Here is a 17,698-nt window from a genome sequence, read left to right on the forward strand (position 1 = left end):
GAAGTATTTATTTACGTGTCCACAAAATCTAAGCAATTGAAAAAAAAATCAAGGAAGGCACTTACATTATTCGGTATCACAAGTTATTGTGACTTTTTTCAGCTCAGTACTCTTCACTATTGGTTCAAGGTGACAAACTAATTAACTATTATCAGCATTGAATTACATTATGAATTAGGAATGAGCTGCAGAACATTACTTTTCATGCATAATTGGCATGTAGTTTACCTGTCAATTCTATGGAAGATCAAAATACTGTTAACAACACATATACATTGTCAACTTATAAGCTGGAAGTTCCACCAGGCCTAGTCAGCTAACTCTGTGCTGTGAGTAATGGATTTTGTCAAACAAATATTCACCTTCTTGTAAAAGGTTAATTGTAAAAAGTGTATTTTAAAAATATACCACCGCAGCATTGCTCACCTCATAAAGCTGCAATATAAAAAAAACATATTCTCCACTTGTTATTCCAAGCTGTTGAGCTTCTGACATTATTGATCCTGCCACCTTAGGAGTACAAATTAAAATGACAACTGGAAAAATAAACATCAAACAGTGTTATTGATTTAAAACATAATGAAGGATCTACTATATGATTACAATGATCTTACTGCTCATTATGTGATAACATTTGTCTTTATGTTTGTAAGCTCAGTATAGGTGTAAAAATCTCTAACCAATAATTTATTGATTGTGTGGTGTTGCTTATAAGAGTAAAGTTCACATAGAATCCCTCCACTGTGGAAACAGGCTCTTCAGCCCAACAAGTTCACACTGCCCCTCTGAAGAGAATCCCACTCTGACTCATTCCCCTACCCCTGCATTTCTCCATGTCTAACCCTAACATCCCAGGACACTATGGGCAATTTAGCATGGCCAATCACCCTAGCCTGCACATCTTTGGACTATGAGAGGCAACCAGAACACCCAGAGGAAACCCACACAGACAATGTGCAAACTCCACATAGACAGTTGCCTGAGGGTGGAACTGAACCTGGGTCTGTGAGGCAGCAGTGCTAACCACTGAGCCACCATGCTGTCCAAAGTAAATGACGTGACATGGAGATGTATTGCTGGTACATTCATAGATATTTTCTAATCAACTGTTCAGGAATGTTATTGCACACCTACTGGAGCAGGTGGGACTTTAACTCAGATCTTCTGATCTAGAGGTAGGGACACTACTACTGCACCACAAATATGAGCTACATCATTGAACTAGTAATCTAGATGCCGAGGCTAATGCTCTAGATACGCAAGTTCATTTTCCGCCATTGTGGCTGTCATCTAATTTAATATAAATTAGACCAGGGATGTACTGTTGAGGCTGTATAACGGTCGGGTCAGACTGCATTTAGAATATTGACAGTAGTTTTGAGACCTGTATCTAAGGAAACATGTGCTCGTGTTGGAGGGGGTCCAGAGGACATTTATAAGAATGATTCTAGGGATGAAGGGTTTGTCATATAAGAAATAGTTGAGGACTCTGAGTCTTTTCTTGATGGAGTTTAGAAGTATGCGGGGGATTTGATTGAAACTTACAGAATACTGAGAGGCCTGGATAGAGTGGATGGGAAGAAGGTGTTTCCACTTGTAGGAGGGACTAGGACCTGAAGGCCCAGCTGCAGATTGAAGGGAAGACCCTTTAGAACTGAGGTGAGGGGGTATTTCTTCAGTGGAACTGTGGAACTCATTGTCACAGTAGACTGTGGAGGCCAAGTCATTGAGTGTATTTAAAATAGAGATAGATCAGTTCTTGATTAGTAAGGGGATCAAAGGTTAAGGGGAGAAGGCAGGAGAATGGGATTGAGAAACATATCAGCCATGATGGAATGGCAGAGCAGACTCAATGGGATGAATGGCCTAATTCTGCTCCTATATATTATGGTTTTATGGTCTAATTCAATTAATTAATGAGTTAAGCCTATAATATACTCTTAGGAGCCCAGACAACTATTAGATTAGTATAACAGCTTTACTTCAGTTTGATTGAGAGCACTGACTTCTGGTTTCTGCTATCAATTTCATAATGTTTGTTCAGAGTAGCTTAAGTGGTTTCAAGTGCTTCACCGTTTTAGCTTTATAACCTAACATAGTCTAGATGACTGACAATTTTATTGTCCTGAAAGCAGTTTTTTTTTTAAATATAGTGAGAGTGGTGAATAAATCTCTCTTTCTGTTTTTGTTTACACATCCTACTGGCAGTGTAGGTTTCTGCCCAGTGTATAGTGGATCATTAGGGATGAAAATGCCATAATTAGTATGAGACACAATGGAGAGTACATTGGGACACAGACAGTCCATGGGCATTTTTGAGGTGCTTACCCAGGCATGGAGAACATGAAGAGGACTTCTTGAGCTTATCTTTTAAAAGGTTTTCTTGTTCACCACTTTCAATAATCATTCCCTTCACCAACAGTACATACTGACAACACTGTACACCATCTACAAGATGCACTTCAAAAACTTGTCAATTCTCCTTTGGCAGCACCTGTGACTTTTACCACATTGAAGAACAAGAGCGGCTGATGCTTTGGAACACCACCACCTCTAAGCTCATCTCAAACCTACATACCATCTTGTTTTGGAACCGTATCATCATTCTTTTAATGTCACCAGATCAAAATCCCAGAACTCCCTTCCTAACAGGACTGTGGGTGAAATGTACCAGATGACCCACAGTAGATCAAGAAGGTGACTCACCACCACCTTCTCAAGAGCAATGGGGTTGGATAAGAAATGCTTGTCAATAATGCTCACATTCCATAAGTGAATAAAAGAAAGGTGAAGTATGATACAGTTGTTCATTTTGGCATTTCAAAGGTCTTTAAAGTTCATTCCTTTTACTTGTTTGCACATGGATTTTAAAATCATCCAACATGGAATTGTCCTATCTTGCTTTTATGCTCGGATCATTATAATCCAGCAAACCTCATATGTTCTTGTATCAAAAAACAATTTCTTTAACTCAACAACATAACCCATTTAAAGCAAAAGATTACTCTACAATATTAGCAATCAATATTTATCATGTTCATGTTACCTTATTCTGTATTCTATTAGCCATACCTGGCACCAAGGAAGATGTTAGAGGCCGGTCAGCTCAGCTCGAAGACTTTTCTGCAGTTGGACTTTAAGGTAGCATCCTAGGCCCAAACATTTTCAGCTGCTTTTCCAATGGTCTTCTCTCCATCATAAGTTCAGATGTGGGGATATTTGTTGATGATTGCGCATTATTCAGCACCATTCACGACTTCGTAGATAAAGAGGCAGTCCATGTTCAAATGTAGCAAGACCTGAACAATATCCAGGTTTGGGCTGACAAGTGGCAAATAACATTTGTACCACACAAGTGCCAGGCAATGACCGTCTCCAACAACACAGGATCTAACCATCATCCCATGACATTCAATAGGATTACCATCAAAAAATCTCCCACTATCTATATCCTGGGTTTACCATTGATCAGAAAGTGAACTGTGCTAATACTTTGGCTATAATAGTAGGTCAGAAACTAGCGCATAACTCATCTGGCAACTCCCCAAAGATTGTCCACCATCTGCAAGACACAAGTCAGGAGTGTGGTGGAATAGTCCCCGCTTGCTTGGATGAATGCAGCTGCAAGAACACTCAAGAAGCTCATCCAGAACACAGCAGCCTGCCTGATTGGTACCACATGCAAACCCATTCACTCACGCTTCAACATTGTTCTGGGTTGACCTTCCCCAGATGGACCACAGCAAATCAAGAAGGCAGCTCATCACCACTTTCTCAAGGGCAACTAAAAGTGGGCAATAAAAATTGGCTCAGCACATTTGAGTCCAATATGACTTTTCTTCAGAACTAAACACTTCCAAAGATTCATATTGGACTCAAATTGTTCACTGTTTCTCTTTCCACAGATGCTGACAAACCTGTTGATTCTTGCACCATTTTCTGTATAATTTCAGATCTCCAATATTCACGGTATTTTACTTTCAGGATTTTAATTTCAAATGTCTCAAATGTTAAAATAAGGGTATTCTGTTCAATGTTAATTGTTGCTTGGTTGGTAGCACCCTTGCGATTGAATTACAAGATTCATGGTTCAAATCCCGATGTAGGGATTGAGCCAGATCAGGACTTCCAATACAGTATTGAGAGAGCATTGTACTCTCAGGGATGACATGCTTTGGAATGATCTGTCAATCAAGGCCCTGTAGGCCTAATTGAATGGCTGAGAAATACCCTATTGAAATCTAAGACTCTTCTGTCTCAAAATAAATGTGAATAGAGAGTTAAAATGCTCAAGGCTGAAACTGAAAGAATTCTGTCGGATAGGACATTAAGAGATATGGAGAAAAGGCAGATATATTCACCCTGTGTGAATCAGTGTTTCGAATCAGCCATCGCTTAGTGGAATGATCAAATAGTCACAATGGTTGAATCGTCAACTTTGAATCCTGCATTTTAATGCTGCTATCCCATTTCAATCCCAGTCTTATAAATTACTTGTGATAAGTGACCATAAGACCATAAGAAAGAGGAACAGGAGAAAGCCATTCAGTTCCTCAAGCCTGCTCTGCCATTCAACAGGATCATGGCTGATCCAACACTCACATTCACTTTCTAGCCCTTTGCCCATAACCCTTGATTCCTCTACTGATAAAGAATTTATCTCAGCCTTAAATATACAAACAGACTCTGCCCGAACAGCTCACTGTGGCAAGGGGTTTAACGCTCTGAGAGGAAATTCTTCCTCATCTCAGTTCTAAAATTCACTATTCATAAAGGACTTTGAAAGCCCTTTCCTAAGGTATCTCAATAATAAAATAAAGCTAAAACACCAATATAGAACATAAAATAACTATGAATTAACTTATTTAAGTTCTAAAAGACAAAATCAGAGTGAAAAATTAAGAAAGCAATCTTCCTCTTAAAAATGAAACAATGATAGTCACCTTGAACGTTGCACATTTGTTCAGTATTGTCTACATATTTACAGGTATATACATATTTGTAATGCATTGTTTATTATAGAATGACATGATTTGTGACATCAGAAGTATTGTTGATTAAGGAATTGTTAATTCAATGGAGAAAAGCTCCTGGTTCTTAACCCAATATGTTCAGTTTCAGCCATGATGCAGGTAACTTAGTGTGCAGCATCATGGCAGATATAAGTGCTGATAATTACGTGTGGAATGAAATGTGATAATGTGGGACACAACTGGGAACAGATCCTCAAAAAGAACACAAGCGAATATTTCAAAAGATAGCTAGGTCTCTAATCTCTATGATCTCACAAGGCTAGAGATGAATGAAATGCAAGACTTCCAAGAAGTTGGCTATAAACTATCAAGCCCTGAAATCACACAAACGTAAAGTGCTGTGAACATCAACTACCATACTGGCTGGTACTCTTCAGTTTTTCTAATCAACTCTAATCAAATTTATCACCCCATGTGTACCCAAAGCAGGCCCCTACCCACCCACCCCATCCCCCCACCCCTCAACATGGGAAAATATCCCCAATGATCTGATTATGCAATGAAGAGTGACACTTACTTCTTGCTACAGTGGCAATTTGCTTGAGATGTTCCTGATGAAGGGTTGAGTTGTCTGTGTCATATTTGGCTTGAGCTGTGATGATAAAGCTTATTTCCAATTTCCTTACCACAATTTCCCAGAGCTCATCAATTTTGTCCCATGTTGAATCACTTGCAGTCCCTCCAATAAGGGCAACATACTTCCAGCCAAAGAACTGCAATGTTTTAGTCAGGGCATCGCTGATGATTTGTGGTGGAGATAGCAGTTTTATGTAAGTGTCATACACAAGGAAATGATCTAACATAGGTGTCTGGTCCACAAATCCAAAGATGGGGATGTTCCATTGAGAGGCTAGTAAACCTGTAATCTAAAAACAGTAAGTCACAACAATAGTTAATACACACTAGATTGTAGCAGTCTAATAAAAGAACAAAATTGAAATTAATCCATCTTTCTTTTATCATAGAATCACTATAGTGTGGAAACAGACACTTTGGCCCAACAAGTCCACACTGACCCTTGGAGCATCCCACCCAGACCCATCCCTCTATAACTCACCTAAGCTACACAACCCTGAACACTACGGGCAATTTAGCAAGGTCAATCCACCTACCCTGCACATCTTTGAACTGTGGGAGGAAACCAGACCACCCAGAGGAAACCCACGCAGACACGAGGAGAGCATGCAAACTCCACACAGGCGGTCGCCCGAGGGTGGAATGAAATCTGGGTCCATGGTGCTGTGAGGCAGCAGTGCTAACAACTGAGCCACCGTACTACCCTTTTAGCTTTCTCCTTTCAACTGTATTTGACTTCTTCAACTATTAATTTCTTTATCATTGCTTTAAATGTTCTCCTTTGTATTTGGACTCTTATTCTAGTCATTCTTTTTCGATTTTCTTCATCCCTTCACAGCCCTAATTTCCTTTCACGTTCCATCTTCTTCATTTTTATTGTCTTCGGAAATTATTTTACTTCCTTAGATTATATCATTTCATTCCCTTCCTTGTTCACCTGTTCAATGTCCTTTCTGTTTCAGGAAACATTCTCTAAATTTATGCTTCGTACTTTACTGACAATATTTGCAAACAATTTAAAAAAATACATCAGTAGCTGCTTCTTCTGGATGCAGTCTCACCTACCAGACAAAAATAACTTCTCAAATTGACAGTCCACATAAAGCAATGCTTCCCAAATCAGAACAACTGGAGACAGACAGAATTCTGAAAGATTGACAAATGACCTAAGGAGAATCTCTTGTTAGGTTTACTTTAAACGTTTCAAGATTACGATATAATTTGGTTCAAATGTTAAAAATTGCAAGTTTAATTAGTTACATTTTTTCTTTGAATCCAAGGGGTTGCATTGTTCCTCTAGAATTTTTACCACTAAATTAACAATTTTGTGCAAATTGCAGTAGATGATACAAAATGCAGAGTAGCCTACTGACCACCAGATGCAAAATCCTCAACACATAGTTCTTACCTCTGCTGCCTTGTGACAAGCTGGCCCAAAGAGAACTGAAACATGGTATTTCTGTACCTGGCTGAAAAATGCATTAATGGATGCCTTTGGGTCACAGTCACTGTCGGCGTACACAAAATCCAGTGTGTAATTTAGCATGAAAAGTGGGTCTGAATTGACTTTCTCGATTGCAAGTTGCATGGCGGATCCGAGTCTCATGGCACTGAAGGGGAAGGAGATATTTTGGGGAGCTTGAAGTCCTAAGAAAAGTTTAGAAACCCCTGTGCAGTTTACCGGAGGAACCAACTGGGAAAAGGAGAATACAAGTGAAAAAGTTAGTATTGCAGCCATAAGACACATTAAGCTCTTCTCAATGAAATTTGGAGTGCTTCCTTGTTAATTTACAGCTGTTAAGTATTTAAGATGGCGTGACCAGTATTTCAAGCCATAACAATATCACAGATCCGTGTCATATTTATACCTAATGCGCCAGGTGGATGTGTTAATCCCGAGTGTCTATATTCTGTCTTTAATTGGCACAACCCTTATTAATGAATTTGGTTTGAGTGATAAGTTAGGGTAAATGAAGCAAATCCCAGAGGGTTCTACTCATAGTTTCTGAAATTCTGACTCTTCCAATCATTATAATTCCTAAACACGGTTCAATTTGATGGGATGCAGTCAGTAATAGGTGCATCTTACATCAGTATCAACAGTGTGATTTGTATCTTGTTTTAATGGAAATTATTAGGGTGTGTTCAATTAGACTGTGATCTTGACAATCCCCTCTTAGTGCACCCAAGTTGTGTACTTTTAAATTTACTACTTCCCAATATGTTCTCTTCCCAGTTCACATTTCCCACACTTAGGAATGTATTGATCTGTATTGAATCAACCTCTTAGCATCTTCAAGCTAAGATCTATTGGCCAAAAATGTAAAAGTTGTGGCTTACTTTATGGTACATAACTGCATAGAGAGGGAAATAGTGCTCTGGTCTTCTATCATTAAAATTAAAAGGAAAAATTAAATATTTATTAATTCTACCCAGGGTGAAGGAAATGCTTGACCAGAATGAAGTAAATAGGAACACAATGTGGATGCACAAACTGCTTATGTTGTCAAGCAAGGAAATTTGGAAAGGTGTCCAAAATTATGAAGGGTTTTAGTACAGTAGATGGGAAATAATTATGAGAAGATATGACCTACTCCAACGAGAGCTGCCCTTGCTAAACAGGTTCAGGACAAGCATGAGTCTCAGTATAAACCCCATATATGGACAGACATAAACAATGCTGCCAATTACAGAATAGTGTCCCCACTAGGTAATAGAATAATTACCTTAAACTCAGCAAATGAGAGGGCTATTTGTTGACTTCATGGATTTGCATTCACTGAATACTAAATAATATTGCAGAAGGATACAAATGTGAGGACTAGAGGAGACATAAAGAACCTATTTATGTAGTGATTTGTTTGATCTGAAATGAACTGCCAGGGAGCAGATTCATCAATACTATACAAAAAGGAATTGGATTAATACATAAAGGAGCAACACGGTAGGGTTGTGAGGGAAAAGCAGGAGAGTGGGCTACATTGAATAGATGTACCAAAGAACTGTTATTGGTATGATGAGCTGAATAGTTTCTTCCTCTGCTCCTATGCCGTAAAATTCCATGATTCTATAATAGAGCAGTGCTGCAAATGACTATAGTCATAAAAGCCGATGTAAAAAGGAGAAGACAAGTAATATTAGTGTTGCAGCCATAGCATAATGTTCTGTTAATGATTATTTATGATTAACAGTCGTGTTAAGCTCTTTTTGACGAAATTTAGATTGCTTTCTTGTTATTTTCCAACCATTAAGTAATTAAGATGGTGTGACCAGTATTTCAGGTCATAACAATCACAAATCCATGTGATATTTATACCCAATGCACCAGGTGGATGTGTTAAACCCCAAGTGTCTGTATTCTGTCTTTAATTGGCATAACTCTTCTTAATGAATTTGATTTAAGTGATAAGTTAGGGTAAATGAAGTAAGCTCCAGAGTTTGCATATGGGTTCCATAAGCTAAATTCTTATCACCGTCTCTGAAATTCTGACTATTCCAATCATTCTAACTCCTAAATATGGCACAATTTGATGAGACTTAACCAGTGATAACCATTTTCTTACAGTGGCATTGGCTTACAGTGGTATTTCTGGTTTGTTTTTTAATAGAAGTTATTAGGGGTGCATTCACCCAAATTCTGGCTACAATAATCCCCCTCTTCTTGTTCTCAAATGATGCTTTTCTAAACTTATTGTTTCTGAGTATGTTCTCCTCTCAATTACCTTTCTGTCTCCCACAATATTTGAAAAGGTATGTCTGATTTTGCAGGAAATTGGTGCAAAGTGCACTGCTTTGCTTGGCTCCCAGAGCTTTCTCACCAAGGAACAGTGTGCTGTGAACTAATTGTCAGCTGGTGGTCACTGGTTTACTCTGAATCAGAATATGCCATCTAAATGCAACAGGCTCTTGGAAATCCTGACAATTGGAAAAAAAAGTGTTTACCCTGTTTAATTCCATTGCACAAAGAAAATAAGGAGCAAGTTACATTTTACAAAGAAACATCATTATCAATTGTTTCTCTGCATTTGGTTGATATGTCATAAATGGCTCCACGAGGGATAAGATCAAAAAAATCTGAATGTAATAATGATCTTTGTAATTTAAGAATAGGCTAGTTCTGTGATATACATTGTTTTATTCTATGTTTTAGGCTAACACTACTACCTGCAGAGTTAGATACTCCTCCTGAGTACCTCTGGGCTGGGGTGTCTACATACACACTCTTAGAAAGCTGATGGTTCATTATCTTAGGGTAAGGCTCCTTCAATCCTTCAGTATGCAATACTCTATTCATATCTATACATAGTAGATTATTGGTACAGCTCTCTAAGGTAGTGTCTAAGATTTCTCTCTTCATGTGCTCCTTTCTGGTCTGATCTTTTCTTCTCTACTATTGCCAGAGTACATCAGTTACTTTGTTATCATTTCCATGCTCTGTTATATGCCATATGTTAACTGTCAGTGATTTTTGATGTACAGTTTTGGCTCTTCCTTTGTGAAATAGAGGTGTCAAATTCAGATGATGCTTAACATTATGTGGAAGAAATGTCTAGACAAATAAATACTAATCCTACATTTAGGATGTATATACATAGTCAAAGAGCAACAATCGCACTTTTCTTTTCTTATTCCTTCAAGAAGTGCTTTCTCCCTTCCAAGTCAGAAAGCGCTACTATAAATCTCAAAAGAATTCCCTCCTGTCTAAATTTCTTACTGTAAATGAACAGCAGATTAAGGCAACAGTTGTAGAAAAGGAGTTGAAAATATATATCTAATATCGCAGCATGAGAGTTTTAAAACAATAAAAATTAACATGTCAAAGAAAATGCAGACAAAATAATATAATGAAAGAAAAATATCTCTAACCTACAAACAATTAAAAAGTGACATACATCTTTAAAAAGCCAAATTCTAAATGACAGACACTACCCAAACAGAGAATTTCAACATCAGTTTTGTATTTTTTGTTCTTACAAGCAGCATAGCTATCAAACGTTCACATTTGGAATGAATGGATAGTGCTCCTAGATATAAAAGAGGGAATAGGTTATTAGGTATTGAATAAGCTCTCAATGACATCAAAACATCAAAGTTCTCAAAGATATCCAGAAGCTTTCAATCAAGGCATTGAAAGCCCTCATAGATATTGAACCAAAGCTCTCAAGGAAGCTCTCAAAGGCATCAATTGATATCCAACATAATTCACAAGCAGTACATAGGAGAAAGGGGGATAAAGTACAGAAGTATAATTATAGTGCAAGTAATTGATTTTTAAAAAAACATTTCATATAGTGTACAAAATCTACATGTCATTAAACCAATAAGCCTGTGAACGTCGTACAAAGAAGAACAATGAAAATTATAAAAATTGTGAAAACACAAAATGATAGTAAAAAAATGACCAAAAACCCCACTCATTCTCATATCTTGCCTTTAAAGATCTATCAAACAGTATATGGCAAACTATGAATGAATGCAGGACATGGTTTTCATATTACCCTGACCTTGTGCTATGTGGTACACTACCTGGTGATTTCTAACAGCACCAGCTTCTTCTTGTAGAAGCTGTGTAAATACCAGGCAGAGAATTGTTAGAAATTGTTGAGTTTCTGCACTGGTGACAGGTGAGCATTCACTACTTTGCAAGTTTTGGATCCCTGTGCTTTGATCTACGGATGAGTATAAATGTGTATCAGGTACTTCATTTAGTTGATGTAGCTCAGACTTTGGAACCATGTTGTGTCTATAGTTGCTTTTCCTTTGAAAGGCTTAATGGAAAGATACTGAGACTTGTCCATGGTGCTGGCAAGCTTGTGAAGCAAATAACAAATGCTGTCACTCTACGCTTAGAATTCCTTAACTTACATGAGATTCCCTGCTGATTTCAAGGTCTTCTACAATCAATTGCGCAATCGAGGTGTCGAGTATCAAAGTGGTACTGCTGTTGCACAGGATATCTACGCACAAAGGAAAATGACACCAGTAAATGAGAAGGTGCTTTTATCTTCTGTGAAAAATGCAGTGTTGTTACCAAAAGTCCCGTTCACTTTCCTTCATGCCAGGATCTGTGGCTTGCTTGTTTGTGTAGTCTTTGGTATTCCACATTAAAGAGTAGGATTTCATCAGTCTTTTTTTGAAGATGACTATTTTGCCTGGCTGGAATTATTTCTGAAATATACATGCTGTTCTTGTGTCAATGCCCAAGATTATATCTGTGACTGTGTGTATGTTGCTGTGGTGAGGAGATTAGCTGTAATGTGATGTTGGACTCTGAAAAGGTCTATTAACAGGAATTACACCTTGATAGATGTGTTTAGACTGAGCAAATCTGTTCAGCTAGCAGCAATCCCTGTAAATTCCATAAAAGATACTGGGTGCACGTCAGTATCAAGAAAAACTTGCCTAATCTTGAATTTCTATTTTTGACCCTTAACCATGCTGAAAGTAATTAAAAGTGTGTCAAATCAGCTGGCTTCACTAAATTTTCTCACCTTGTAAATGTAAAGTATACATATACAAAGCCAAGAAGTGTCAATCTGTTTTGCCTTTTCACTATTCCTGCTACATTTAGATAATGTTTTCACTTCTTTGATTTTTATGAAGTACAAATATGTTTACACATCATGTTTATTTTTAGGTGTGCTTGTGAAGTGTCATTTACTGTATATAACCAATGTCTAAGTAGATGCTCTATTGAACATTTGCTCGTATGCTGTACATAGATGAACCAACTATTTTAATTATTCCATACTTGACTTTGTAATATATTGTTACCATCACTATAATGCAATTGAGGATTGACTCATCATATAGAGAGCTACAATCAACTTTTGGGACTATAGAAAATGGTAAATTAAATGCTGCATGCCAACATGCAGTGATACCAGGTCAAAGTCCTGCAGGGAATTAATTTCTTAGTTTCAGTCAGCTAAAAGTACTGAAGGAAATCAAATAATGCGTGCTTTGATATTATGTTTAATGTCTATTGATGATCATAAGGTTAACTAATAACCATTTGGGATTTCAATTTGTAGTTCTTCAGTGCAACTGATATCAACTGATAACTGAAAGAATGCATTGCAGTGCTAAGGAAATGAATTGAAGGCTGGAAGTTGTTTTTTTAGATTGAATGAAAGTCGTTAAGAGCAAATTATGTCAAAAAATGTTGAAAGATGTCAAATGTTTTTGATAGGATTGCAGTTGGTTTATACAAATGAGCAGTGGCACTTATCGAGGTGGCAGAAGGTCACTCAGTCCAGCAATGCATTTATGTTATAACTTGGATTAGATTTGCAGTGGTTATCAGCATGCCTCCAATTTTTCTGTTGTTGCAAAATACTGTATGACACCTCCAACTCCATGTTGTAGTCCATATTTACTCTTAATATCAGTTGACTGTCACAAAAATAGTACGATACAATCTTGTGTAAGTACCTGATCATAGTATCGTCCCATGACAATTTTCACTTGTAACATAATCAATAAGTGTAAAAGGCACATTTTAGTCCAGGCATCAACATAATATTCTGTTGTATCTGTCCCTTGGACTTTTGGATATTTATATTAAAAGTTACTTTGTCAATATAACTCCAGTATAGCTCTTTATCTTATCTCGCCAGGCATACTTCTTAATCTTAGCTGGTAAAACCCATAAAAGCTGGACACTGCCTTTCTTTTACACAGGTTGATAGATGTATTTTAATAGTTAGTAACTGATTAACTTTAGACTTTCATTCAATATCTGCATTCATTACAAGCTCAAAAGTACAAAGAACAAATCCTTGTAAAACGTGTATTTTCAAAATCAAAGTACACTTTCAGCATAGACAAATGATAGAGTACATTAAATTTAACTTAACTACATTTAATCATTGTGTAATAATTATTACTTGCCTTGCAGAGGTGTTGTCAACAACAAAATAAGAATATTTAATGTCTTAAATTTCAAAACGTATTTTACAGTGAATTATTCCATCCTAATTTATCAACAAATGAAAGTTACCCTGAAATTTAAATCTTACTTCAATCAATGCAATTGTACAACTGAAATTAAACAGTGAGTCAGCCATTGCATGCAAATTTGTGAACAGTTAACTACTTTGGCTGACTTGTTTTTCAAAATTTAATCGACTACGTGTGATCAATTACAACCTCTGGAGCAGCAGCAGCATTGGAACTGCTTTACTCTGTCGTTGAACAAAAAATTAAATTCAGGATCAAAATGAGTAAAAGTCCACCAAACTCCAGCAGAATTGCCAAATACTGATGTATGGCAAACTTTGGAAACTTGCTTTGAATGTATTAGTTTGTTTAATTATTCAGTAAGCACAAAAAGACACAAAACTATACATAAGTGGAATACAGTTTGATGTATCTCACTAAAAGTGTTTCTGCCATCCCATCAGGATGCTGAGTGGAGGAGAGGTTTTTCCCAATCACAGCACAAAACCAGGGTGACCACAAAATACATATTAACCAATCTATATTGCCTGATGATCAGCATCTAACATCACAACAGTCCGATTCCTTGATAATCCTTATGATTCCATCTAATAATGCACCCACATCCATTGTAAAATGCTATATGTATGAAATAACCCTTCCCATTTCCTGATCAATCTCAATTCTAATTGTTGACAGTTGCTGAATTTTTTGCAACTTATGAACAAAAACAGAACTGAGGAAGGGCTTCTGGACCCAAAACATTAACTCTGATTTCTCTCCACAAATGCTGCCAATCCTGCTGAGCTTTTCCAGCAATTACTGTTTTTGTTTCTGATTTTCAGTATCTGCAGTTCTTTCATTTTTTAATGTACTTGGGCTGACTCTCTGCTCAGTTATCATTTCTACCTTTTAGGAAACAGAAGTTAGCCATTCATTGAATTCTCTGAGTGGCTATTAAAGATTATTAATGTACATGGAGATACCTTCTCCTCACTTATTGAAGATGGCGACATGGAAATTTGGTAATGATTCAGAAACAGATTGTACTTTAGCTTCGATGGAGTGTCCTCTAGCTTGAGATAATAGCTGTGTAACTGTTGATTCCATATCTGGGAGGAGGATTGGATTTTTATTTAGCTAGTTTATAACTACATTAAATCTATCATAAACATTTTCAACTTTACTTGCTAACTTGCCCATTAAACAAGAACAAATTAGAGGTACTATTTTGTGGGCCTGACATGGAAGCTTGCCTGTTGAAATTATCCATCATATCCAAAATTAAAAATGATCTTTGAGCTCCAAAATTTCATCTTAAGCAATTTTGTCATAGTTATCAGTGAAATGGTTTCAAACTTCAGAAGCTCTGGGAGATCAGATTTCCTGTGATAACAGTATCAAAAATCAAGGCTAACTTATACAGCGTCCCCTGATAATATTCCACACAACTATTTCTTATTCTAGTTCAAGAGATTTTGAAAGCTTATATTTATATGATCCTGTCATAACCACAGGACATCCTAAAGTACTACATACCTAATGAATTATCTCTGAATTGCAGTCGCTGTTGTACTGTAGGAAACAAGAAAACCAATATGATCCAATAAACAGCAATGAGTTAAATGATCAGCCAACCTTTGTTGTAAGTGTTGGGGATAAATATTGACTAGGCCACTGAGATTATGTCCCCTGCTTCTCTTCTTTGAAAAGTGCCATGGAATCTTATACATCCAATGAATAAGTTAGTTAACAATGATTTACAAATCATTATCTTTACATGATAAATGACCAGGGAATGATCTGACCTGATTAGTAAGTAGCTCACATTTCACAAGGCTGATGTATCAACTTGTATGTAGGCATTAAGAAGTCAAAATTGGGTCACCTAAGGGTAAATAGTGCCATCTTTGCAACCCAGAAGGAGTAGGTGGAGCTTACTAGAACAAACTATTCAGTTTTAACGGTGAGGATTTCCAGAGAAGGCTGGCCAATGTACCTAGAACAGACATGGGTGTTCAAATCTAGCCACCAGTGAGATTAAGTAGGAAAGAATGAAGGACAGATAAATTAAGCACTGACATTGGGTTTAGTTTTTTTAAATAATATAGATACTAAGAAGAATGGAAAATTTAGTGACTTGCTGATTATTGTGAAGTTCTGGAAAAATGAATTATGATAAGAGATAATAGATAACTCCATAAACGCTGTTCCCAGTGGAACCGAGGACTACATGGAGTGTGGATCAGAAAATGAGCTACAACCTTGCACAATCTTTTAAAATATCTGGCTTGGCAATGAGCAGGCGTTGCAGCTCAGCACTCCTAGTTACCGCCTTTCAGACAAGAGAGATATGAGGAGAATTTCAACTCTGAGGTAAATGTAGGTAGAGTGAGACTTCCTCATTAGCTGAAAGAAGATTTAATTGAGGTGTATAACAATATAAGGAATCCAGAAAACACGGATAAGTTGGAGCAGAGAATTCACTAACTGTAGGGTATAGATTTAAAATAATTGGTAGAAAGATTAGAATGGAGTTAGAATGAATTTTCTTCACCGAGTTCTTAGACAGCACCTTCCAAAACCATAACCACTACCATGGGCTTTAGTAGCTGGGCAAGCATAGAACATAGAACATAGAACATAGAACAGTACAGCACAGTACAGGCCTTTCGGCCCAAGATGTTGTGCCGACCTATTATCCTACTAAGACCAAACTGCACATGTACTGCACAAACCTATTTGCCCTTGAGAAGGTGGTGGTGAACTTCCTTCTTGAACCACCGCAATGAACAAAGGAGAAAGTACAGCACAGGAACAGGCCCTTCGGCCAATCAAGATTGTGCTGACACATGATGCCTTTCTAATCTAAACACATTTTGCCTCTATGCAGTCTGTATCCCTCTATTCCCAGCCTAATCATGTTTCTGTCAAGGTGCCTCTTAAATATTAATCTTGCATCTGCCTCCTCCATCTCCTCTGGCAGTGTATTCCAGAGGCTTACCCTCTGTGTAAAAAATCTGCCTCTCACATGTCCTTTAAACTTACTCCCCTTTACCTTAAATCTATGTTTGGCAGATGGAATACAATGTAAATAAATGTGAAGTCATACATTTTGGTAGGAGTAATAGTAAAAAGGATTATTACTTGAATGGTAAAAAGTTGCAGCATGCTGCTATGCAGAGGGACCTGGGTGTCCTTGTGCATGAATCACAGAAGGTAGGTCTGTAGGTAAACAAGTAATTAGGAAGGCAAATGGAATTTTGTCCTTCATTGCTAAAGGGAGTGAAATAAAAAGCAGAGAAGTTATGTTGCAGCTGTACAAGGTGCTGGTGAGGCCACACCTGGAGTACTGTGTGCAGTTTTGGTCTCCTTACTTGAGAAAGGATGTACTGGCACTGGAGGGGGTGCAAAGGAGGTTCACTAGGTTGATTCCGGAGTTGAGGGGGTTGGCTTATGAGGAGAGACTGAGTAGATTGGGATTATATTCATTGGAATTCAGAAGATTGAGGGGGGATCTTATAGAAACATATAAAATTATGAAGGGAATAGATAAGATAGAAGTAGAGAGGATGTTTCCACTGGCAGGTGAAGCTAGGACAAGAGGGCATAGCCTCGAGATTAGAGGGAGCAGATTTAGGACTGAATTGAGAAGGAATTTCTTCACCCAGAGGGTTGTTAATCTATGGAATTCCTTGCCCAGTGAAGTAGTTGACGCTACTTCAGTAAACGCTTTTAAAACAAAGGTAGATTTTTTTTGAACAATAAAGGAATTAAGGGATATGGTGAGAACGCGGGTAAGTGGATCTGAGTCCACGAAAGGATCAGCCATGATCTTATTGAATGGCGGAGCAGGCTCGAAGGGACAGACGGCCTACTCCTGCTCCTAGTTCTTATGCTCTTATGTTCTTATGTTTCCTAATAATTGACATTATCACCCTGGGAAAGAGACTCTGGCTAGCTATTCTATTCATGTCTCTCGTAATTTTGTGATCATCTTTCAGGTCACCCCTCATCCGTTGATGTTCAAGTGAAAATAAACCAAGTCTGTCCAATCTCTTCTCATAGCTAGTACTCTCCAAACCAGGTAACATCCTGGTAAACTAATTCTGTATCCTGTCTAAAACCTCCACAACCTTCTTGTAGTG

The 17,698-nt window shown here is 37.5% G+C and overlaps 1 protein-coding gene across 1 annotated transcript in view; it reads right to left on the reverse strand.

Annotated features, from left to right (window-relative positions):
- The window catches only part of gucy2g (guanylate cyclase 2g), a 59,327-nt gene extending 52,064 nt beyond the window's left edge, over positions 1 to 7,263 (reverse strand). Inside the window, 3 exon segments of the mRNA XM_048609201.1 lie at positions 427 to 536; positions 5,551 to 5,899; positions 7,018 to 7,263. Of these exon segments, the coding sequence (XP_048465158.1) occupies positions 427 to 536; positions 5,551 to 5,899; positions 7,018 to 7,215 (657 nt within the window). The 5' untranslated portion in view covers positions 7,216 to 7,263.
- Between the last annotated feature and the right edge of the window lie 10,435 nt (positions 7,264 to 17,698).

The sequence above is a fragment of the Rhincodon typus genome, chromosome 20 (genome assembly GCF_021869965.1).
Source record: "Rhincodon typus isolate 14 chromosome 20, sRhiTyp1.1, whole genome shotgun sequence".
In the NCBI taxonomy this organism is placed as follows: domain Eukaryota; kingdom Metazoa; phylum Chordata; class Chondrichthyes; order Orectolobiformes; family Rhincodontidae; genus Rhincodon; species Rhincodon typus.